General features: G+C 38.3%; 1 protein-coding gene across 2 annotated transcripts; it reads right to left on the reverse strand.

The window, feature by feature from the left end:
* Nucleotides 1-1,859: 1,859 nt before the first annotated feature.
* luc7l3 (LUC7-like 3 pre-mRNA splicing factor) lies at nt 1,860-17,056 on the reverse strand. 2 transcript variants are annotated; one of them, XR_008807099.1, is made up of 11 exons: nt 16,846-17,056; nt 15,553-15,619; nt 15,430-15,469; nt 13,852-13,996; nt 10,570-10,644; nt 10,379-10,483; nt 10,129-10,290; nt 8,503-8,837; nt 6,930-7,105; nt 4,936-5,344; nt 1,860-2,381 (listed from the first exon to the last, which is right to left on the reverse strand). XR_008807099.1 is itself a non-coding variant. In XM_056250614.1 (11 exons), exons 1-10 carry the CDS (start codon nt 16,942-16,944, stop codon nt 5,181-5,183), a joined length of 1,368 nt encoding a protein of 455 aa, XP_056106589.1. In that variant the 5' UTR covers nt 16,945-17,056; the 3' UTR covers nt 1,860-2,381; nt 5,148-5,180. The 2 variants fall into 2 exon arrangements, 1 of the variants encoding a protein (XP_056106589.1); XM_056250614.1 differs by having other exon boundaries at nt 5,148-5,344.
* Between the last annotated feature and the right edge of the window lie 1,930 nt (nt 17,057-18,986).

The raw sequence follows: 18,986 nt of genomic DNA on the forward strand, positions 1-18,986 counted from the left end.
ATGATTGACATACTCTATCATAAATATATACAGATATGCTTTATGGCATTAGTACCTTCACCGAATGTGAAAAAGAGGGACATACAACTTCTCCAAGAGGAAAAGGGAAGGGTGGGAGAGGATTTCCCTTGCCCGCGTATGAAAGGACTCAACAACGTGAAACATGCAAGCCATCTCTCTGCTTTCTCATAATATTAGCTCATTCTTCAAGTATTTGTGTGTATAACTTCCACACGCCCTGTTTTAATTCCACACAGCAGAGATTCGAGGCGTCCTCCACCTGGTGGCAGAAGCTGTAACTCCCATGAGAATCCCAGAACACCCATCAATTCTCCACTGGACAGCATTCATTTTCTTATTGAAGGTATTTGTACACTGAAATCATTTATTCATTTAGGGCTATTAACTCAATACCAAATTAAAGTAATTTATAAGTTATTTTAGTAAACCCCCCTAAGTAACCACAAATGACTGTGATTTGTACACCTTTGTCACGCATTATTCAGTGCTGTAAAAGGTGGACCACGTCATTGAACTGCGGCTCTAATGCTTTCTTAAGCGTGATTAAAGATTGCACATAATTAAATTATTATAAATGACACGTGCTTCTTTCAAAGGTTTATTTTAAACTGTCCACAAAATGCCTTGTAATGCCCGGCTTATAACACTTAAAGCTTTGGATATTATACATGTATAAAAAGAGAGCTGTGTATGGACTATATTGGGACACCTGACATTACACCAACTGGGACTGTAATGACATCACAAATACAGACATTAACATGGAGTCGGTCCCCTTTTGCAGCTTTAGCTCTTCTGGGAAGGCTTTCCATGAGATTTTGGAGTGTTTTTGTGGGAATTTTGGCCCAGTAGAGCGTTTGTGAAGTCAGGCACGGATTTTGGACGAGAAGGACCGACTCACAATCTCTGTTCCAGTTCATCCCAGAGGTGTGGGATAGGGGTTGAGGACGGGGATCTGTGCGGGCCAGTCAAGCTCTTCCACACCAACCTCATCCAAACATGTCTTTACTGACCCTGCTTTGTGCACTAGGACACATGAATCATAATGGGCCTTCCCCAAACTGATCCCACAAAGTTGGAAATATAGCATGGTCCAAAAAGAAGTGAGGGGGCGAGCCCAACCCCTGAAAAACAGCCCCGTACCAGTATCCCTCCTCCACCAAACTTCACAGTTGGCACAATGCAGTCAGGCATGTGATATTCTCCCAGAATCCAGACTCACCCATCAGAGCAAATGCAGACCGCATGGCTAGGAGTTAGATTTTACACTCCTGTGGCAATGGGTCTGATTGAAACGCCTCTATTCATTAATTAATAAGTGTGTCACAATACCTTTGTCCACATAGTGCATCTTTGACTCGTAGTCAGGAACCAAAAAGGTACTTGGTGGCTTATTTCATCATTTGTTTAGTGTAAAACAAATGCAGGCTCAAAAACGGTACTTTAACAGTTGGAAAAAAAAAAAGTAATGAACAAGGAAAGTCAAAGCGTAGGCTATGGGACGATGCTTGATCAGCAAAAGCACAGAGCGGCTCTGGTTTGAATTTTGACAGAATCACGAGAACGGCCTATTTTAATGTCACTCAACAACGGTCTGTTTCGAAGTGTGTGTTTAAACTACATCTTCAGTTCTGGTGAATTTGGTCGTTCCCCTTCAGGCGGCCATCGAGTGAACGGACACGCCTGTCCAGGTAAGCTTAAAATCCCATTCAGAGAACTGAAAAACATGAAGAACATCTCTACTGTTGCAGATGTGCGGTCTAGGGGCAATCCCGGACTTCCTACATCTGACACGTAACTCCCATGGCATTTGAAAAAATAATAATCAGACGCCAGCATTTTCTTCTTCGTTTTTATTCATGACAAATACAGGTTTTAAAACGGGAACAAAAATGAAAACACTTCACTAAACTAAAATCGTATAAAGATTTGGGATTGAGCATACAGAGGGAAAATAAGAGATAAAGCAGTGCAGAGACCTTTAAGGCTTCCAGTCAAAATACTGAACTAAACCGATCTTCAATATTTCCAACGTGTAAATTGAGAGCGGACTGTACAAAGCAAACATGCCACAAAGTATTTTATTCATTCTGAATGCATACTAACAGAAATAATGGTGGACTTGCATGTTCATCTATGCCAGCGTATAGCAGTGAGACCAAAAAAACCAAACAAACATAATAATAAAAACACGGAGGGTCCTGTGGGAACGCTGAAAAAGGGCTACAGAACCATTTTTTACATTTACAGCTTTATCTTATAGGCCACTACGTCTGTGGTTCACCTTGTTTTAAAGCAGCGGAGCTGAGTTGTGGGATGGAGGTCTTCAGGTCTTCCTCTTGCAGCTGTTCAAACTCCTCCTGATGTACACAAATGGTCAGAGAGAGCTCGATTAGTGCGTGAAATCACAAACATTTACAGTACATTTCAGTACAAGTTATGGAAACAAATAAAAAAAAGCTCCATTCTTTCATTAACACAACTTTTTAAAAATGATCAAACCACTTTTTAAATTTTTTTTTAGACAAATTATGTCCTTTGTCCAATCAGAAATCAATCAATTTGATCACTTTTATTAACATTCTCTTTATTCTATCCTCTCATCACTTGTTTATATCTTCATATTGTACATAGCAGCAGTGAGAGCAACTGCTCAGCTGTAAGTAAAATGATTGAAGGTAAGCACAGAAATAAAACCATGAAATATTGAAAGAATTGATATCCCCTCGTCTATACGGCCAGATTTTGACATTTAAGTGGCTGATCTTGTTCTGAAAGCATGCACTTCTATCTTAAGGACAACACAGGTAGGGAATTTAAACAAAACACGAGAGAAAGTAAAAAAGTTTACTTCAGAAAAGACACACCTGCATTAAAACAAGCTAATTCACACTAGGGCTGAGAGATATAGCCAATATGCCAAATAGATTCAGCAGCGGCATACAATTAATCGCAACAATTGTACTGCTTTTTGCCATTTTCCCTTAAATACCAGTAGCAAAAAGATATTTTCAAGATAGGAAAATGCTGAAAATTGGTACACTTATAGTGATGGTAATGAATAATAATCTGACCAACTTAAGGGTCTCTAGGACCAACTGTATAGCGCCACCACTAGTTCAAACATTTACATTTTGAAAAAGTTATAATAGGAATTCAAAACTATGATTCAGCATAAGTAGGTAAAATGACTGTTTATTTCTGTGTATTGTTATATACACATGAAAAGTATTTGTATTCATTTTTGATTATATTTAATTTTCATTTTTAACCTTGTACCAATTTTGAATGTTACGATGGTGGATTGGCTGAAATGTCGGTTCTACAAACTAAAAAAATCCTTCCTTTAAACCAACCGAGTACTGAATATCATCAGCTATGTTTCCAACGTTTCCATTTGTATGCAGACGGGGGAAAAACCCCACGCTGAATCGAAACGCCAAGATTAGAAGAGAATCGAAATGCGCATTAATTCTACAAATGCGCATTAAAAATGTATTTGCTCAATTGAGGCAGAACTGTTTTTACCCAATAAGACGGCATGCGCATATAAACTACGATGGAAACACCCTTCCCAAATAAATCCATCGATCCGCGACAAAAACAATTCGCATGACTTTGCCTCAACAGAGGCTGTGATTGGATAACATGAGTAACCAGTGGACCAATCGCATCACAGCATCTCAAATGTTAGTTTGGTCATTCTGGGATGCCAGAGCCAAAGTCTGTCATCAGAAGGATTTGGTTTAATTCCCTCCAGAAGCGTCTCTTGCATTTCCAAACACAAGCGTTTGAACGCAAGATAACATGACAGCGTTTAATGCTTATAGTCATTTATGATGGAGGATAAAAGAGCCACAGTTTCTTACTCGATTGCAGCAACTTCCTTTTTTATTACACCAGGATGATTTTGTTCTCAACACTGGACAAACGCTGCTTTACTCGCAAACGTTTTAGGCGACATTTCAAGTTATATTTGTAACTTTGAATGGAAACACAGCTTGTGAGATAAACAGATACAGCCCATGTTTGTTTAGCTATACCGCCCAGCCCTAATTCAAACCTATGACTTCTTACTAAACAGGCAAAATGAAAAATAAGCGACACAAACAAGGAGAAAGAACTGTTTTGAGCTTGATCTGGTTTGATAGGTTACTGTGGGATATCAATTGGGCTCATCTGTAAACCTGACACTTTACATCCACCCGTATTTAGGTGTAGAATAAGCCATTGGCACTTGAAACCAACAGAAAGCAAAACTGAGGACAATTAAAACTGGGAAAAAAGAGAGAGGGTATATAAAACATCAAGCTCTGAGACACGTTCACAGGCAACAGCATTCAAATGGATGTGGGTAGTGAAAGGAGTACCTTGGGTGAGTACCTGCATAGATTGACAGTATCCTTGATTTTTAAATGGGCTTTTCATGGGGGTCGCTCACAACACCAACGCTGTGTGAGGTGTGGAAGTCAGCTGCAATAATTCATTAACCCTACACTTCCATCATCCCAAAGCTAGCGGATCTCAACTTTAAGAACAGACGGTAATAAAAGTGCAACACATCCATGTTAACTCCAACAAAAAAGAAATGTATATATATATATCAGTATTCATTGCAGTTCAATGAACCTCTTATGAACACCTTATAGACATCAGATGGTAAAATGCTGTGTGTTTATGCATGTACTGCACATACATACGAGCACACAATCATTTTAGAAGTGCAATAGATGTGTAAACAAAGTTATCCACTAGTTTAATCTTACTGCGAGCATAGAGTAAACAGGTTGAGGTAGTAAAGGCAGAGTTAGGAAAAAGCTAAAAAAAAGAGAAAAAAATAATAAATAAAACACGTAAATTTGGAAGAGAACTTGTCTAAAGAGACAGATGTATGACCGATACAAAACGAGGTACCTCCAGGCATGTTTTTCAGGGCTACACTGGCCTTTCCCTCTGGGTTTGTTTCTTTCTACTTTCTTCCGTTTCATCAGCCTAGTCCCCATCTTCAGTGCATACTTACGATGCACTATTAAAAAACAGGAAGAAAAATCACAGACAGAACTGAAAGAAAAAGGGGGGAAGGGGAGAGGGGGAGAGACCGGGGCCGGGGAGGACGGTGCACTTACCTGGGGCTGATCTGAGGTCCTATCAGATCAGTTTTAATTGGACTGTGTGTCACCTTCAGAATGTAGCTCTTGGGCGGTGCCGTTCACTTCCGCTTTGGGAGGCTCGGCCTCCATGGGCTCGGGCTTGGAGAGCTCAATTGACTTGTCAACCGAGCCCTTTCTGCTGCTCCGTTTCTCATCCGAGGAGTCCTTGTGCTCTGCGAGAGGAGGCACAAACGCATTCAGTAAACGCACATGGCTCTCTGGGCGATGCTCAGATTGGAGTGTTTCCATACATTTTGAAAAGTTTAATTAGTCATGTTCAAGAAACTCTGCAGATTTTTCTTATATTGAAGGCTCAGTAAGTCCACATTTACTCACCCTGGTGTTGTTTTAATGCAGTACGCCGCCCTTTTTCAAACCATAACTTGTTTTTCTCAGCTCTTTTTCACACAACTTGTGCGTTTTCTAGGCAAGTCGGAGTGAACTGCGACGCTAATAGAGTCATGAACGTGTAGCCGTGCACAGAAGGTCAGGATTTTTGTTAAATAATACACTAACATTCGATTTGTTTTTCACCAAACCCTATAGGTATACCTTCTCAAAACACTCGAATATACGGTATGTGTCGCATGGGATCATTCTGTGAAACTTGTGTCTTTTTTCCCCACGATTCACTAGCCATGTTTCCATCCAGACTTTTTTATCTGCATTAAGTGATATCGAATGAAAAATGCCTTATGGAAACAGTAAAATTCGATTGAATTTCATGAATATCGACTCAAATGAAATACGATCGGTCTCATCGGATTTTATCTTGATCGATTTACGGCTTATGCGATAAAGGCGGATGGAAACGTTATTATGGTGCGATCCATTTTGCCTAGCAAAACTTTGTTCGCAAATGTTGTCTTGAATGTTGTGCAATTCGGTAAGAAAATGAATGGAAACACCTTAAAATGTCTCAAATCAATTCGTTATACCAATTTGATCGCAAAACAGCATGTGACGTCATTACTCACAGGTTTTTATCCGCTTTAAAGCCGTTTGATGGAAACACACTTTCACCAGCTTTATTCGCATGAGGTTTTTTACCGAACTTCAGATAATTCGATTGACAAGTGGATGGAAACATGGCTAGTGATATTATATGGACAGGCGTGAGAAGGACTTTTGGTCCGAGAAAAAAAATTAAATAAAAAATTGCATTACTGCATTAGAGAAATGATGTAATACATATTTATATCTAATTTAGTGAAACAAATGTGTAAATATTAAACCTTAAAGGGTAATTACTTACTCTTGCATTAAATACCTAGAATGTAACTGGTTAAAATAAGTCAAAATATTTCCTATTGTTGAAAGGATAAGACAAATTTATACAAAAACAAAACGGGTAACACTTTACAATAAGGAGTTAGTTAACAAACAGCATTTATTAATCTTAGTGAATGCTAATTTCAACATTTACCAATACATTATTACAATCAAAAGTTGTATTTGTTAACATTAATGCACTGTGAACTAACATGAACAACAGTATTTTTATAACAACGATTAATAAACACTGTAACAAATGTCTTGCTATTGGTAGTTCATGTTAGTTAATACATTAGCTAATGTTAACGAATGAGACCATATTGTAAAGCGTTACCACAAAAGGATACAAAAAATAAATATAAAATGATACAGCAAACAAAACAGATGATCAAACAAAACAAACTCTCAATGTTCTGATCGAAAACTTTGCAAAAAAATTAAAGAAAATAGTCTTGAGAAATGAATGGAAGTTAAATGCCAGACCTTTGTCCTTGGAGGATTTGTCCTTGTCTCGGTCTCCTCTGTCCTTTTCTCTGTCTCTGCTGCGGTGCCGGTGGCTCTTGCGCTCAGAGCTGCGGGACCTCTTCCTCTCCCTGCTCCGAGAGCGGCGCTTCCTGTCCGAGCGTTCCCGGCTGCGCCTCCTCTCTCGGTCCCGGCTCCTGCACACATCAGCGCAACTTTAATCTAGGAGATCTCAACTGGCACAACCACAGTGCAGTAAAGTACGTTCAGCCAGTATTATTACTATTAAATCAAACTATACAAATCATTTCCGTTAACTGAAGTAAAGCTAAAATAATATAAAATTAAAGAAGCTAAAATTTTTTTAAATATGAACTAAAATAAGTTATAAAATTAGTACAAATATATTTTTTGGGGACAAATGTAAACTTAAAAATGGCAAATGCACAAACATTACAAAACCTTCAATACTACTAAATGCTATAATAGGATAAAAATAATACTAAAACAACCCTTTACCAGGGATGCTAACCGATGACCGTTTGACCGATGGTTGACCGTCTCAACGTTAACTGATCAAAGTTGTCGGTAGTCGGTAAAAAAAAAAAAAAAAAGTGATCTCTAAATTAGGCTATTATAGACAGTGGACTAAACACTACTACAGTTAGCCATCTCATTCCAATATATTTGTGTGTGAAGTGAACAAATCCCTCACACTCAATTTTTCATAACTCGCCTGTTTGTACTTAATAAACCAATAAAAACATTTGGCGCGAGGTCACAGCGGTTGGGTTCGCGCGCTCACAAGGTTTGCGAAAAGTAAAGGCTACAGGTTAAAACACTGGAGCCAGGGCAGACGACAGGATGAAGCGTGTAAAGAAACGTAGTGTGTGGGACCATTTCACCAAAAAGAATGATAAAATGTAAGTTGCAACTTGTGTGATACAGTGCTTAAATACAGTAGTAATACTGTAGAAATACATTACATCTACATTTCAGTGGTAACAGATAAGGTGATGATGATCATCATCTTTCTTTATTATTGTTAGCACTAACGTTACCTCAAACTAAAACGAGTCTCTTCGGAGCTGTCATTTTCTTAAATGACCCGCTGCAATGTTTCAAATGAGCTTCTAACGCTAGACTAACGCTTTTATTTTCAACGCGATCACCTTGTACCCAAACCATTTCAAAACTAAGGAGCCATTTGTCCTCCGATTACATACAAACTCCTCGGCGCCGCGTTTGCGGGACTCATGTTTCGCGCTGTAGGAGATTTAAAAAAAGTGACGTGAGTGGAAGCGCGGCGCCAGGGCAGTGTGTGTGTGTGTGTGAGCGGGAGGCAGAGAGAAATGCGAAAGAGTTGCGAAATTGCAAGCGCGGCTCGAAATGGCTGTTATTTCAAATAGCGTGGCATATTTTAAACTAATCGGTTAACCGGTTTCAACCGGCTAATGAGGCTCGGTGGTCGGTCAAGTAAATTTTTAGTTTTCGCCATCCCTACCCTTTACTAAATTGAAATCTGTCATTTTAACACACAGATCCACGTTGACAGCTCAGCTGGAGTACAGGAGAGTGTGTGAGAGGTGCGCACCTGCTGCGCTTCCTGTCGCGCTCCTTACTCCTGGACCTCCTCCTGTCTCGGGAGCGGCTCCTGCGGCGGTCCGACGCTCGGCTGGAGTGTCTGCTGTTGGAGTGACTCCTCCTGCTGCGCCGGTCCCGCTCCCGTTCCCTGTCCCGCTCCCTCTCCCGCTCGCGCTCCCTCTCCTTCTCACGCTCTCTCTCCTTCTCCTTTTCTCGTTCTTTCTCCTTCTCTTCCTCCTCTTTGCGTTTTTTCTCGCGCTCCTCCCTTTCGCGTTCCCGGTCCTCCTTCTCTTTCTTCCCTCGGTCCTCCTTCTCCGGGTCCTCGGAGCGCCGGCGCAGCTTTTCCTGTGGGATCAAACAGAAAACCATGGTGTAAAACATGGCCAACTTTTGATTCGCAACAATCAGTCCAGTCAAAAACATGCATTACCACACTGTTGAAGTTCTGTGTTTTAGGATTTAAACTATACAACTTTTAATATTGAACAAAAAAAAGTTGAATAGTTTAAATTTTAAATGTTTTAAAGTCAATACATCATCAATCCTTCTGTATTTTAGACCCAGTCGGGATGGTTTTCGCAGGAAATTGCGCACATATGCCATATGTCTCGCCATATCCGTAAATAGAGAAAAGTTGCTCCTGCTACTTTAAAACATGTCTGGTGAGGGAGTTGCAGAGGTTAGTTGTCACAGCGAGTGAGAAAGGTTGAAATCTCCAAATTCTGTTCCAAGTTTGTTTAAAACTAGTGATTCTCCAAAGGAGAGTCTGCTGGTGAAGAGAGACCAAGCTCGTAATAGAACAAGAATCAACATTAGCTTGGCTTTTCAGAGATGGACAGAACTGAGGGATTTGATACGATGTAAAAGCGACGTGGAGATCATGGTGTTTTTATTGGTATGGTATTTTATTAAACAGATAAATCGCCATATGTAGCTCTCTAACAGAGTCCATCGTAAAGCATTATTGTGAAGGGTCATTTCACTGTAGTGCTCTGCTGGAATTTATTTTCTAGGAAGTACCGTGTCTATTAATGTGTAAAGCTACTGTAACGTCTTCAGCTAGTCAGCTTGAGGATCCTTTCCATCTAAAAATCTCTCAATGTTTTATGAGCTGTTGGATAATCACATTCATACGCAGAGCCGAAGCACAGCTGAAACAATGTTCTTCCACAAAATGCATGCGGTTCTGTGTTTAACCACTAGAGGGCCAAAAGTTACATGTGTACCTTAAGGCTGTCTAACGAAATTATTTTATAGAAATTAAATTTAAATCAGTCTTTCAAAATCCAATTTAAAAAGTATAACAATTTACAACAAAGCATTAAATTTTTATTATGTTTTTTAAATTATTTTTTTTTTATAATGGGCTGCAAAACCAAATGTGTACTGTATAAATTAAAACACTTCACGGCCATCTTGTTACATGATTTGACTGTTTTGGACACTAAGTGAGGAGGCGTGAATGCACACCACTTTAAAGGCAAGAAACAGAAATCATCTATCTCAATGATCATGTTTTCATAATTGTTGAAAGCCAAAATCACAACTGAAACCATTTTTGTTCAGCCAAAATAACTATAAAGTGAAGTACAGGATTGGCCAACATATCCATACAGGAGTTCGACCATCAACAAACCTTCAGTTCCTCCACCGTGGATTTGATCTTGGCATATCCCATATGCTGCTTGCCCATCAGATGATCGTCCACTCTGGACTGAGCGTCGCCGACTATGAGGAAAGCGCCGCACACTTCACACACCTCCATCTGCTTCTCCTGAGCCGCAAAGCTCTCGATCGTCTGACAAACGAGAAAACAGGTCAGTGCCAAAACACACTCGAGGTCTGTGGTCTACACTAAAACACAAGAAGAGAAAGCTGTAACTCACTGAAGGATTGGCGCTGAGCTCCTCCCGCTCCTCCTTCAGCTGCTCCACCAGCTTCATCATGCCCTGCGCCTCCTCCACACGACCCTCCGACCCCAGCTCCTCAATCTGAACACACACACACACACACATCATCAGAGCCGCTTCAACACACCCATGTTCCCTTCTCAGCTGAGGCGGCTCAGAACCAGTACCTGAAGAACAAGCTCTTCAATCTTCTCCGTGAGGACCTGCGCTTTCTCATCGTTCTTCCCAGTTGGACCCGGTACCTAGAAATCAGAGTTTGAAGTGACTTTGAAGAACAGCGAACAAACGAGGAAGAGTATAAAACAAGGAGTGCACAGCAGCGCTGCGTTCAAATTCACTTTCATTCTTCCTCCAAAATCAGTTTTTTTATTTATTTAAATTGTCCTGTATTCTATTTTATTGGTAATTTTAACTTTTTAGTAATGAAAAAGCATGTCTAATTACTCAACTTTGCAATTATTTACAAGTTTATGAAAAAATCAATTTAGTTTTTCACAAATTTTGTGTTAAAATTTTTTTTTTGGATATCGTTTTAATGGTTTCATTAAATTTTAATAATCAAAGAGCATGCCTAATGATCAATTTAACTTTTATTTAATGATTTAACAATGTAACATTTTTTACAACAATAGAAATGAAATATGAAGTGTTTTATTATTTTAGAAATTCTCAGTTTAATTTTTGCTGGATTTATGATTTAATACTATTTTTTTTTTAAAGTTGATAATCAAATGAAGGCATAAACATTATCAACTTAATTTTTCATAGTATTTTAAAAAAAAATTTAATCATCTTCATTATAAACTTTTTATTGTTATTGCGTCGTGAAGTACATTCTACAGTACAATAGTAATACATTTCTGTAACGTTAGCCTAGTAATATTAACTGCACCATGAAATGTGGAATATACATATTGAATTGTATTATATTATTAATGTAGACAATGTATTAAATGACTAATGGAATATAATTACAGTATTTAATAATGTATTTAGACTACTGTTTTTCATTCAAATACCATAGAAACCATAAAGTTACATTTTGCCATGATAGTGAGGTGCTATAGGCTATGCCTGGCTTTATCTGTGGTTATCATTTTGTTAATAAACATAAATTTAACATAGTAGTATTAGCTTGAGTTAGGATGCAGATTTACTGTCAACTCACTGTCAAATATGTGTTTCGAGATAAAACATGTAATATTAATATTGCGGCCTGCACTGCAAACTGTGCTGAAGATACGTGCCATCAAAGTCAGGCAACACAAACCTGTATCAAGAATAAACACAAACCTGTTTCAAGAATATCCCCCATTAGCACATGCAGAAACTAAGAAATATATGTTTGGCAAGTGTTTGTCATGATATGTTCTGACAATAAAGAGTAGTTTAAAACCACAACTGGTTTCTTAACGCACTGGTTTCTACACCTTTCACTCAGGAGCAAAAATCTGCCATTAAACTTGAAGGAAATAAAGATTTGACATTTATCGTGATAATTATCGATATCGACTGATATAAAAAAAATGATGGTGATAATTTTGTTTGGCCATATCGCCCAGCCCTAGTATATCGTCACAAGTGCTTCAGTATTTCGTAACTGTGGGACGGAAGCCTTGAATCTACCAAAAAAAAAAAAAAAAAAACGCATCTTTTTAGGAAATGGAAAAAACACTGTTTTTAAATAACTAAACACTGCGCTGTCAAAGTTAATACTGTGGCTTTGAATAAGGTCAGACACTTGCACGTGTCATTATATTATTAATATTTGACCAAAATCAAGCTCAAATTGAGATGCAATGTTTTTGAGCAGTGAATTTCGTTTTCTGTCCGTCATTAGAACGGACGCACATAAGGCAGCGCGTTACGTTTTCATCAACTTACAGGTTATAAAGTTCACTGTGGCTATGTGGGTGCTCAGTTTTGGGCCAGAATCTCATGTTATTAAAGATGAAGTGCTGTGGACAGGCTATTTAAGGCCATGTTGGCTATGAACCGACAACAAAATGCTCGACACTCTTCGCTCCTCAAATACATAAAACATCAGTCTTACATATAATGTTGCTTGAGTAAAGACTTGTACTTAAAACAACCAGTTTTTAATTTAGCCTCGCGGGAGATTTGAGGAGCCAATGGAGTTACAAGGTTCAGTCACATGCTCTTTTTAACACTTTTCACTGGTTGAATATTTGCAGAACCCACAGAGAGATGTAAAGGGTGAGATGTAAAGCAAAGCCGCGTTTCCACCGCAGGAACTTTACCCAGGAACTAGGAACTTTGGCCTGGTACTCGGTGTGTTTACACCGCAGGAACCAGGGTCTAAATGAAGTTCCGGGTAGATATTTCCCCCTCCGAAAGTCCCTGCTCGCGAGGTAGTACTTTTTCAAAGTTCAGGAACTTTCGCGGGTGGGGCTTGTGCGCTGAACATGCTGATTGGTTGTGTTCACGCCGCATTATGATTGGATAACTCCGCGCAGCATTTTATTTTAACCGGAATTTTTAGAATCTATTGCAGTTCGTGGCTTCATGCAGTAATGAAGTTCCATGCAGTAAGAGTTGTCTGTCTGCAAATATGGAATTTAATAAAAATAAAAAAGGCAGCTGGACCGACGACGAGATTCAGGCTTTATTAAGCGTATTTGCGGAAGAGAAATTTTCTGCGCGTTCGTCCCAGCCTTCTCACGGTCAATGTCCGCAATAGCTGATAACATACGCTGTCTAATTTTAGATCTAACGTTAGCATTACGAGCTTTCTGAACACGCTTTAGTATCAGTGCTCGTCTCTTTTCTGCCGTTTTGTTAATTACCTGGTTAGTAAACCAATACATCTCAAACAACTGCAGCACAGTGTGAATCTCTTCCATATTTATTATAAATGTGGCGCTCAAAACTGATTACTGTCCTTTACAGTCTACTGTCCGTCACAAGCAAGCAATGAGCAGTCGCGCGCAGTTTACCCGGTACTTTAGACCGCGATGTAAACGCAGAAAGCTACCGGTCTGGGGCAAAAAAAGTTCCTGGGAAAAAAGTTCCTGGGACAAATTGTTCCGGGCAATTGCGGTGGAAACGCGGCTCATGTTGCAATGGGGACATTCTTCAAAACATCTTCAAATAGCAGAGGAAATAAGGCTTTAAAGCACATGCAAATGAACTTTTGTGAAATGCAGTGTCCCGTGAGTGTGTGTTAACATGTGATGTGAATGCACAGTATGTTGAGACGGAGGAACCAGAACTGCACTGTTGCACGATAGTACGATATATCTTCAAAACCAGGCCGTGGAGACATTTGACTCATCCACGATCCAAAATCGTGATATCGCACACCCCTATTTAAGGAGATGATAGCGTTTCTGTCTGCATTTTTTTGCATCAGAGAAATCATATGGCTCTAATAAAGCACCAGGCCATTAATAAGACCTAAAAGTATGTGCAAGACACTGAAATGTTACCCCTGAGTTCTGCTGGGCTTGTGACAGGGCCAGACGCGCGTGACCCCTCCGAATCCTGCGCTCCACCTCGGCCAGGAGACTCTGCAGGTACCGCAGGAAGTCCCGCTCGTATCCCTCCTTCATGAAGCGGGAGCTCTTCTCATACCTGCGACACCAAAGTCAGGCTTCAGACACAACACTGAAGAGGCTGGGGTGGAACGGATCAGCTGACCCGGTTCGGCACGCGTGTGATTCACGGGTTAACTGCTAAATTTAACCGTCACAGACTGAAAGTTTAAAATTTGGATGTGTTTTGTCTTGCCAATTTACACATTCAAATCATTCTAAACGCGGGAGAGGCTAAAAACGGGACTAAACTGCACCCGAAGCGATAGCTCGAACATCAAATTGATTCCTCTTTCACGTTTCCTTGGACACAAACACAAAGTTATGTCAAAATGCCCGTCTAGGCAAGTATCCTCTCGGTTATGTCATAAGTGAACAGTTGAGAAAGAAGCCGGATGTTTGTCAGTTTGTCAGTCTGAAGTGAGAGCACACATCAAATATTCCTACTGTTGTCCGTGTCATTAATATTAATAAAACAACAAAATACAGCTTTAACAAAAGATGAAACTATATTTAATCTCTACAATAAACGAATAGTGTTATTTTACAATTAGGTTTAATTATTAATTTCTGTACCTGAATACTACCGTTAGACTTTGCAACTGTGTTATTCAGTATTCATCTCTGCTTGTAATGTGTGTATTTGTTCTTATTTTATTACTGACTGTTCACTTGTTTTAGATAATGTTTGAACTTTATCAGGTAGGCTAGTAGCTTTTGAAGAACTTCAAGTGAGCTTTAAGTGATAAATGAAAAGCTGATCCGATCCATGGCTCAAAAACCGTAAATGATCCGAACCGTGAATTTCGTGATCCGTTCCACCACTAGAAGACTCAAAACTACACGGGTCACGAATTACCTCAGGAAACAGTCAAGAGTGTGTCCAATCACATTTAATTTCATTTATCACCATTAATTAATGAGGTGAAATTAAAGAAAATAAAAACCACAGAAAACCAAGTTTTTTTTTTTTTGCTTCAAAACATTTTCATAAAATTTTAAAAAGTACAATTCTCAGACCAAAATGCAAAAAGTATATATTATATAGGCAACACTTTACAATAAGGTTCATTAGTTAACATGAACTTAGAATAAACAATACTTCTACAGCATTTATTAATCTTAGTTAATATTAATTTCAATATTTACGAAAACATTATTAAAATCAAAGGTTGTATTTGTTAACATTAATGCACTGTGAACAGCTGTATTTATATTAACTAATGTTAACAAAGATGAATAAATACTGTAACAAATGTATTGCTCGTTGTCAGTTCATGTTAGTTAATACATTATCAAATGTTATTATATGAAATGCATCTAAATGCTGACATTATTAACCGCATGTTTACAGTGCTGAGAAGCACCTCTGAGAATAATTACAATAATGGGATTTGTTTTTTGCATTTTAGTAACAGGAATCGTTGAGGATCCTAAAAAAGCTTTTTATTCTTCCCATGAGTTTTAACTTACACTTTCCTCAAGTTTTCATCATGGATTTTTTCACAAGGACCTGAAAAAACAAACAAACAGATCCATTACAATGTGGACGGCAAGAATAAAAGCAGATGAATGCGTTTAAGAAGCCGATCTTACCCAGGTCAGACCGTGTGTTTGTGAAGAGTTCAGCGGGGCAAAAGCCACACAGGTAATATTTGCAGACCTGCAGAAAAACGCTCATAGGTTACTCAAGATCTCTGTGTGTAAGTTTATGTGGGTTGTTAAGGGAGCATAATTCCCACCAAAATACTGTTGCTTCAGAAAAATGTGTCAGTAAACAAATGGTAAACAACTTGTGAAAAATAAGAACACTTAGGCTAATTGTATTGAATGTGCACGTGTAGTTAATTACAATCTCCCATTATATATAGGCCTATATGTGTGTGTTTGCAGAAATGTATTGAAATAAAAGGCCATTTAAGTGTACTTGAGACACATTTAGTGTACTTGAAGAGACACTCATGGCTGTTTACACACTTAAATGCACTTTTAAGTACTTTGAACAATGTGAAATTAAAAGTGTAAGTACATTAAGTCATTCTGTTTAGAAAATGCTTGTGTAGAAGTAACGTTACACTTATTTTAATGTGTTGACTAACACACTAAAGCACATGTAAAGTACTTTTTTAATTTTAACTGTAGTGCGTAATTTGATATATTTAAAGTAATGTATTTTAATTCATGACACGCTTAAGTTCAACTAAATGCATTTGATATCAATTTAAACAGACATTGACCATAACATGCAAAGTTAACATTAAATGACATTCAGTTCGAACTTTTTAAAGTATATTGATTACTTAAGTGGTTTTAAAAGTACGTTTTCAAACAGACTGTCATCATCGAAGTTAAAACATCGAAAATAATAAAATTTTTTATGATTTTACAGTATTAAAAATAACTGCAGTAACGTTATATTTTAAGCGAGTGGAGATGTTTGTATACAAATCAGTTGCTACGTAACTGTTAATGGTTAAAGTTAACAACTGAAAGGGTTCCATAGTGACTTTTTCCTTGACAACTGTAACTGAATCGAAACGAATCGTGAGGTGTGTGTCAATAATACCCAGCACTACTAGTAGTTACACTCAAACGTTTGATACTTTGCTGTTGTTTGCGCGTTAATAAAAGTGGTTGTCTGGCAGACACTGTAGATGAAGGCGGGACGCTGCGCGCGCATGTGTTCAACAATGTGGCACGAGCCTCGCGCGCTGCTAACTGACCCAAACAACCGAGACAAACTAGCAAACCAGGCATCGCTCAGATCCGTTTATATACAAACTATCACACACACACGCGTTTATTAAGTCGTTTGGTGACCTACAGAATTGTGTGTGTGTGTGTGTAATAAATGAATCGCGGCCGCTGTTTAGCCGTCATCTCACTTACAGTCTCATCATCCCAGCGCACATTACAGCGCTTCTCATCCGGAGCCAAGTTCCGGTCCCGGCCCATTAACTCATCGAGTAACTGGGCAGCGGAAAGCATCGTGCCTCGGCTCTAGTTCTGGTCCACTATAAGAGAGTTGTATTCTTCATTTACAGGATAACGTACGCCGCGTCCCTGCTCTCTGATCTCCACAACAAAATGGCAGATGAGCAGCACGAGCGGATGTTACCCATAATCCACCGCGAGGAACAGCCGTTAGAGCGCCATCTAGCGTTCGGGATGACGAGACTTAAATATCTCGTAGTACCCCAGAGTGCAGTCTGGACGATGGGGATAACGGAATCAATAGCTCTGTAGCTCTAGGGCATGGAACCTGCTCAAGATTTCCAATTAAAAGAGGGATTCGTCAGGGATGTGGTAGCTCTCCATTATTATTTATAATGGTTGCAGAGTTACTATCGATATTGATTAAAAATAATGGTATTGAAGGTCTTACAGTGTTGGATAGTCATATAATTATAAGTCAATTTGCTGACGATACAACATTGTTTCTAAAAAATGAATATCAAATTCCACTAGCTTTAAAGTCTATTAACCATTTTTCTAAAGCTTCGGGGCTACATTTAAACCTAAACAAATGTGTAATGTTAACATTACATGAGTATCCTTTGCAGTCATTATCTAATATACAAATTAAAAGGGAAGTTAAATATTTGGGGATTATTATTTCTAAAGATAAAGATGTTATGGAGAATAAAAACGTGTTGAATAACATAGATAAATGTAAGTCCATACTAAATAGATGGCTGCAGAGGGATCTTACAATTTTTGGAAGGGTTCTTTTATCTAAAATGGATAGTTTGTCCAGACTCATTTATCCAGCCTTCTCCTTGCCCATATCAACACGAATGATTAAATTAATAAATAAGGTGAATTTTAAATTTATTTGGAGAAATAAATGTCAGTACATAAGAAAGGATGACATGATTAAAAAATATGAAGATGGTGGGGTGAATGCGATCGATTTTGACATTATGAATGGTGTTTTGAAATTGAAATGGTTAAAATCCTTCATTCAAAATAGCCACTCCTTTTGGTTTATTGTCCCCAATGCGATCTTTAACAAACTGGGGGGAATACATTTTTTGTTATGTTGTGATTTTGAGTGCACCTCGTTACCAGTTAAACTTTCAGCCTTTCATCAGCAAGTGCTGCTATATTGGAAACTATTGTACAAACATAACTTCACGCCTCACAACACTCCAGTTTGGAATAGTAGATATATAAAGTTTGGCAGAAAATCTGTATATCTTGAGGAATGGAAATCTAAAGGGATTTGGGCTATTGCCCATTTCTTGGATGATAATGGTAATCTGTTACTCTATAGAGAGTTTTGTGAGAAATTCCAAGTACAGTGTACCGTTAATATTTTTAATAGAATGATTAGAGCCATACCAATTCCTTTAAGACTAATGGTTAGAGAAGACATGTTGTACTCCCAAATCTCCCCAGAACTGAGACCTCTCTCCTTAGAAGGTTATGATTTTTGTGATAAAAAATGTGCAAATAAAGTTATTAGAAATTTTATTTTACAGGCTAATTACCCAAACCCAATTAGACGGCACTACGTGCTTAAAGATTTTGATACGGTTGAAATAAAAAAAATTAGGAAAAATTATTTGTCTTTTCCCCTTCCTCCTAAAGCTAAGGAAGTGAACTTCAAAATTTTAAACGAGATTTATCCTACTAATGAATTTTTAAGATTGAAATTTAATTTTGAGGTGAATAATTGTGTTTTTTGTGAAAAAAATATTGAGAATTTAGAGCATGTCTTCTTTGATTGTGATATGGTGCAACCCTTTTGGAGTGAGGTGCAGAACTGGTTAAGGTCTAGGAGGGTTGAACTCCCACCTCTCACGGTGAAGTTGATTAGGTTTGGTGTGTGTCTGGATAACAAAGATTGTGATTTTGGTATTAATTTCTTGTTATGTTTTGGAAAGTTTTTCATACACAAATGCAGATGGTTTAAATCTAAACCCAACTTTAATCACTGGATGAATGAGGTTAAACTCTTGTGCAAATCTTTAAAATTAGTTAAAAATCAGAAAGCCCTTAAATTGATATCTTTTTTGGATATGTTT

The sequence above is a fragment of the Rhinichthys klamathensis genome, unplaced genomic scaffold (assembly GCF_029890125.1).
Source record: "Rhinichthys klamathensis goyatoka isolate OS25496 unplaced genomic scaffold, OSU_Roscu_1.1 h1tg000004l_1, whole genome shotgun sequence".
NCBI classification, from domain to species: domain Eukaryota; kingdom Metazoa; phylum Chordata; class Actinopteri; order Cypriniformes; family Leuciscidae; genus Rhinichthys; species Rhinichthys klamathensis.

What these genes read in the sequence shown, in the direction of transcription:
- luc7l3 (XM_056250614.1), bottom strand. Translation starts at nt 16,944, where the DNA reads ATGCTTTCCGCTGCCCAGTTACTCGATGAGTTAATGGGCCGGGACCGG. An exon ending in AGCTCAGCGCCAATCCTTCA is followed by an intron (nt 10,291 to 10,378) that starts GTGAGTTACAGC and finishes CTCGTTTGTCAG; the next exon opens with ACGATCGAGAGCTTTGCGGC. An exon ending in CGCGACAGGAAGCGCAGCAG is followed by an intron (nt 7,106 to 8,502) that starts GTGCGCACCTCT and finishes TGATGTGTGCAG; the next exon opens with GAGCCGGGACCGAGAGAGGA.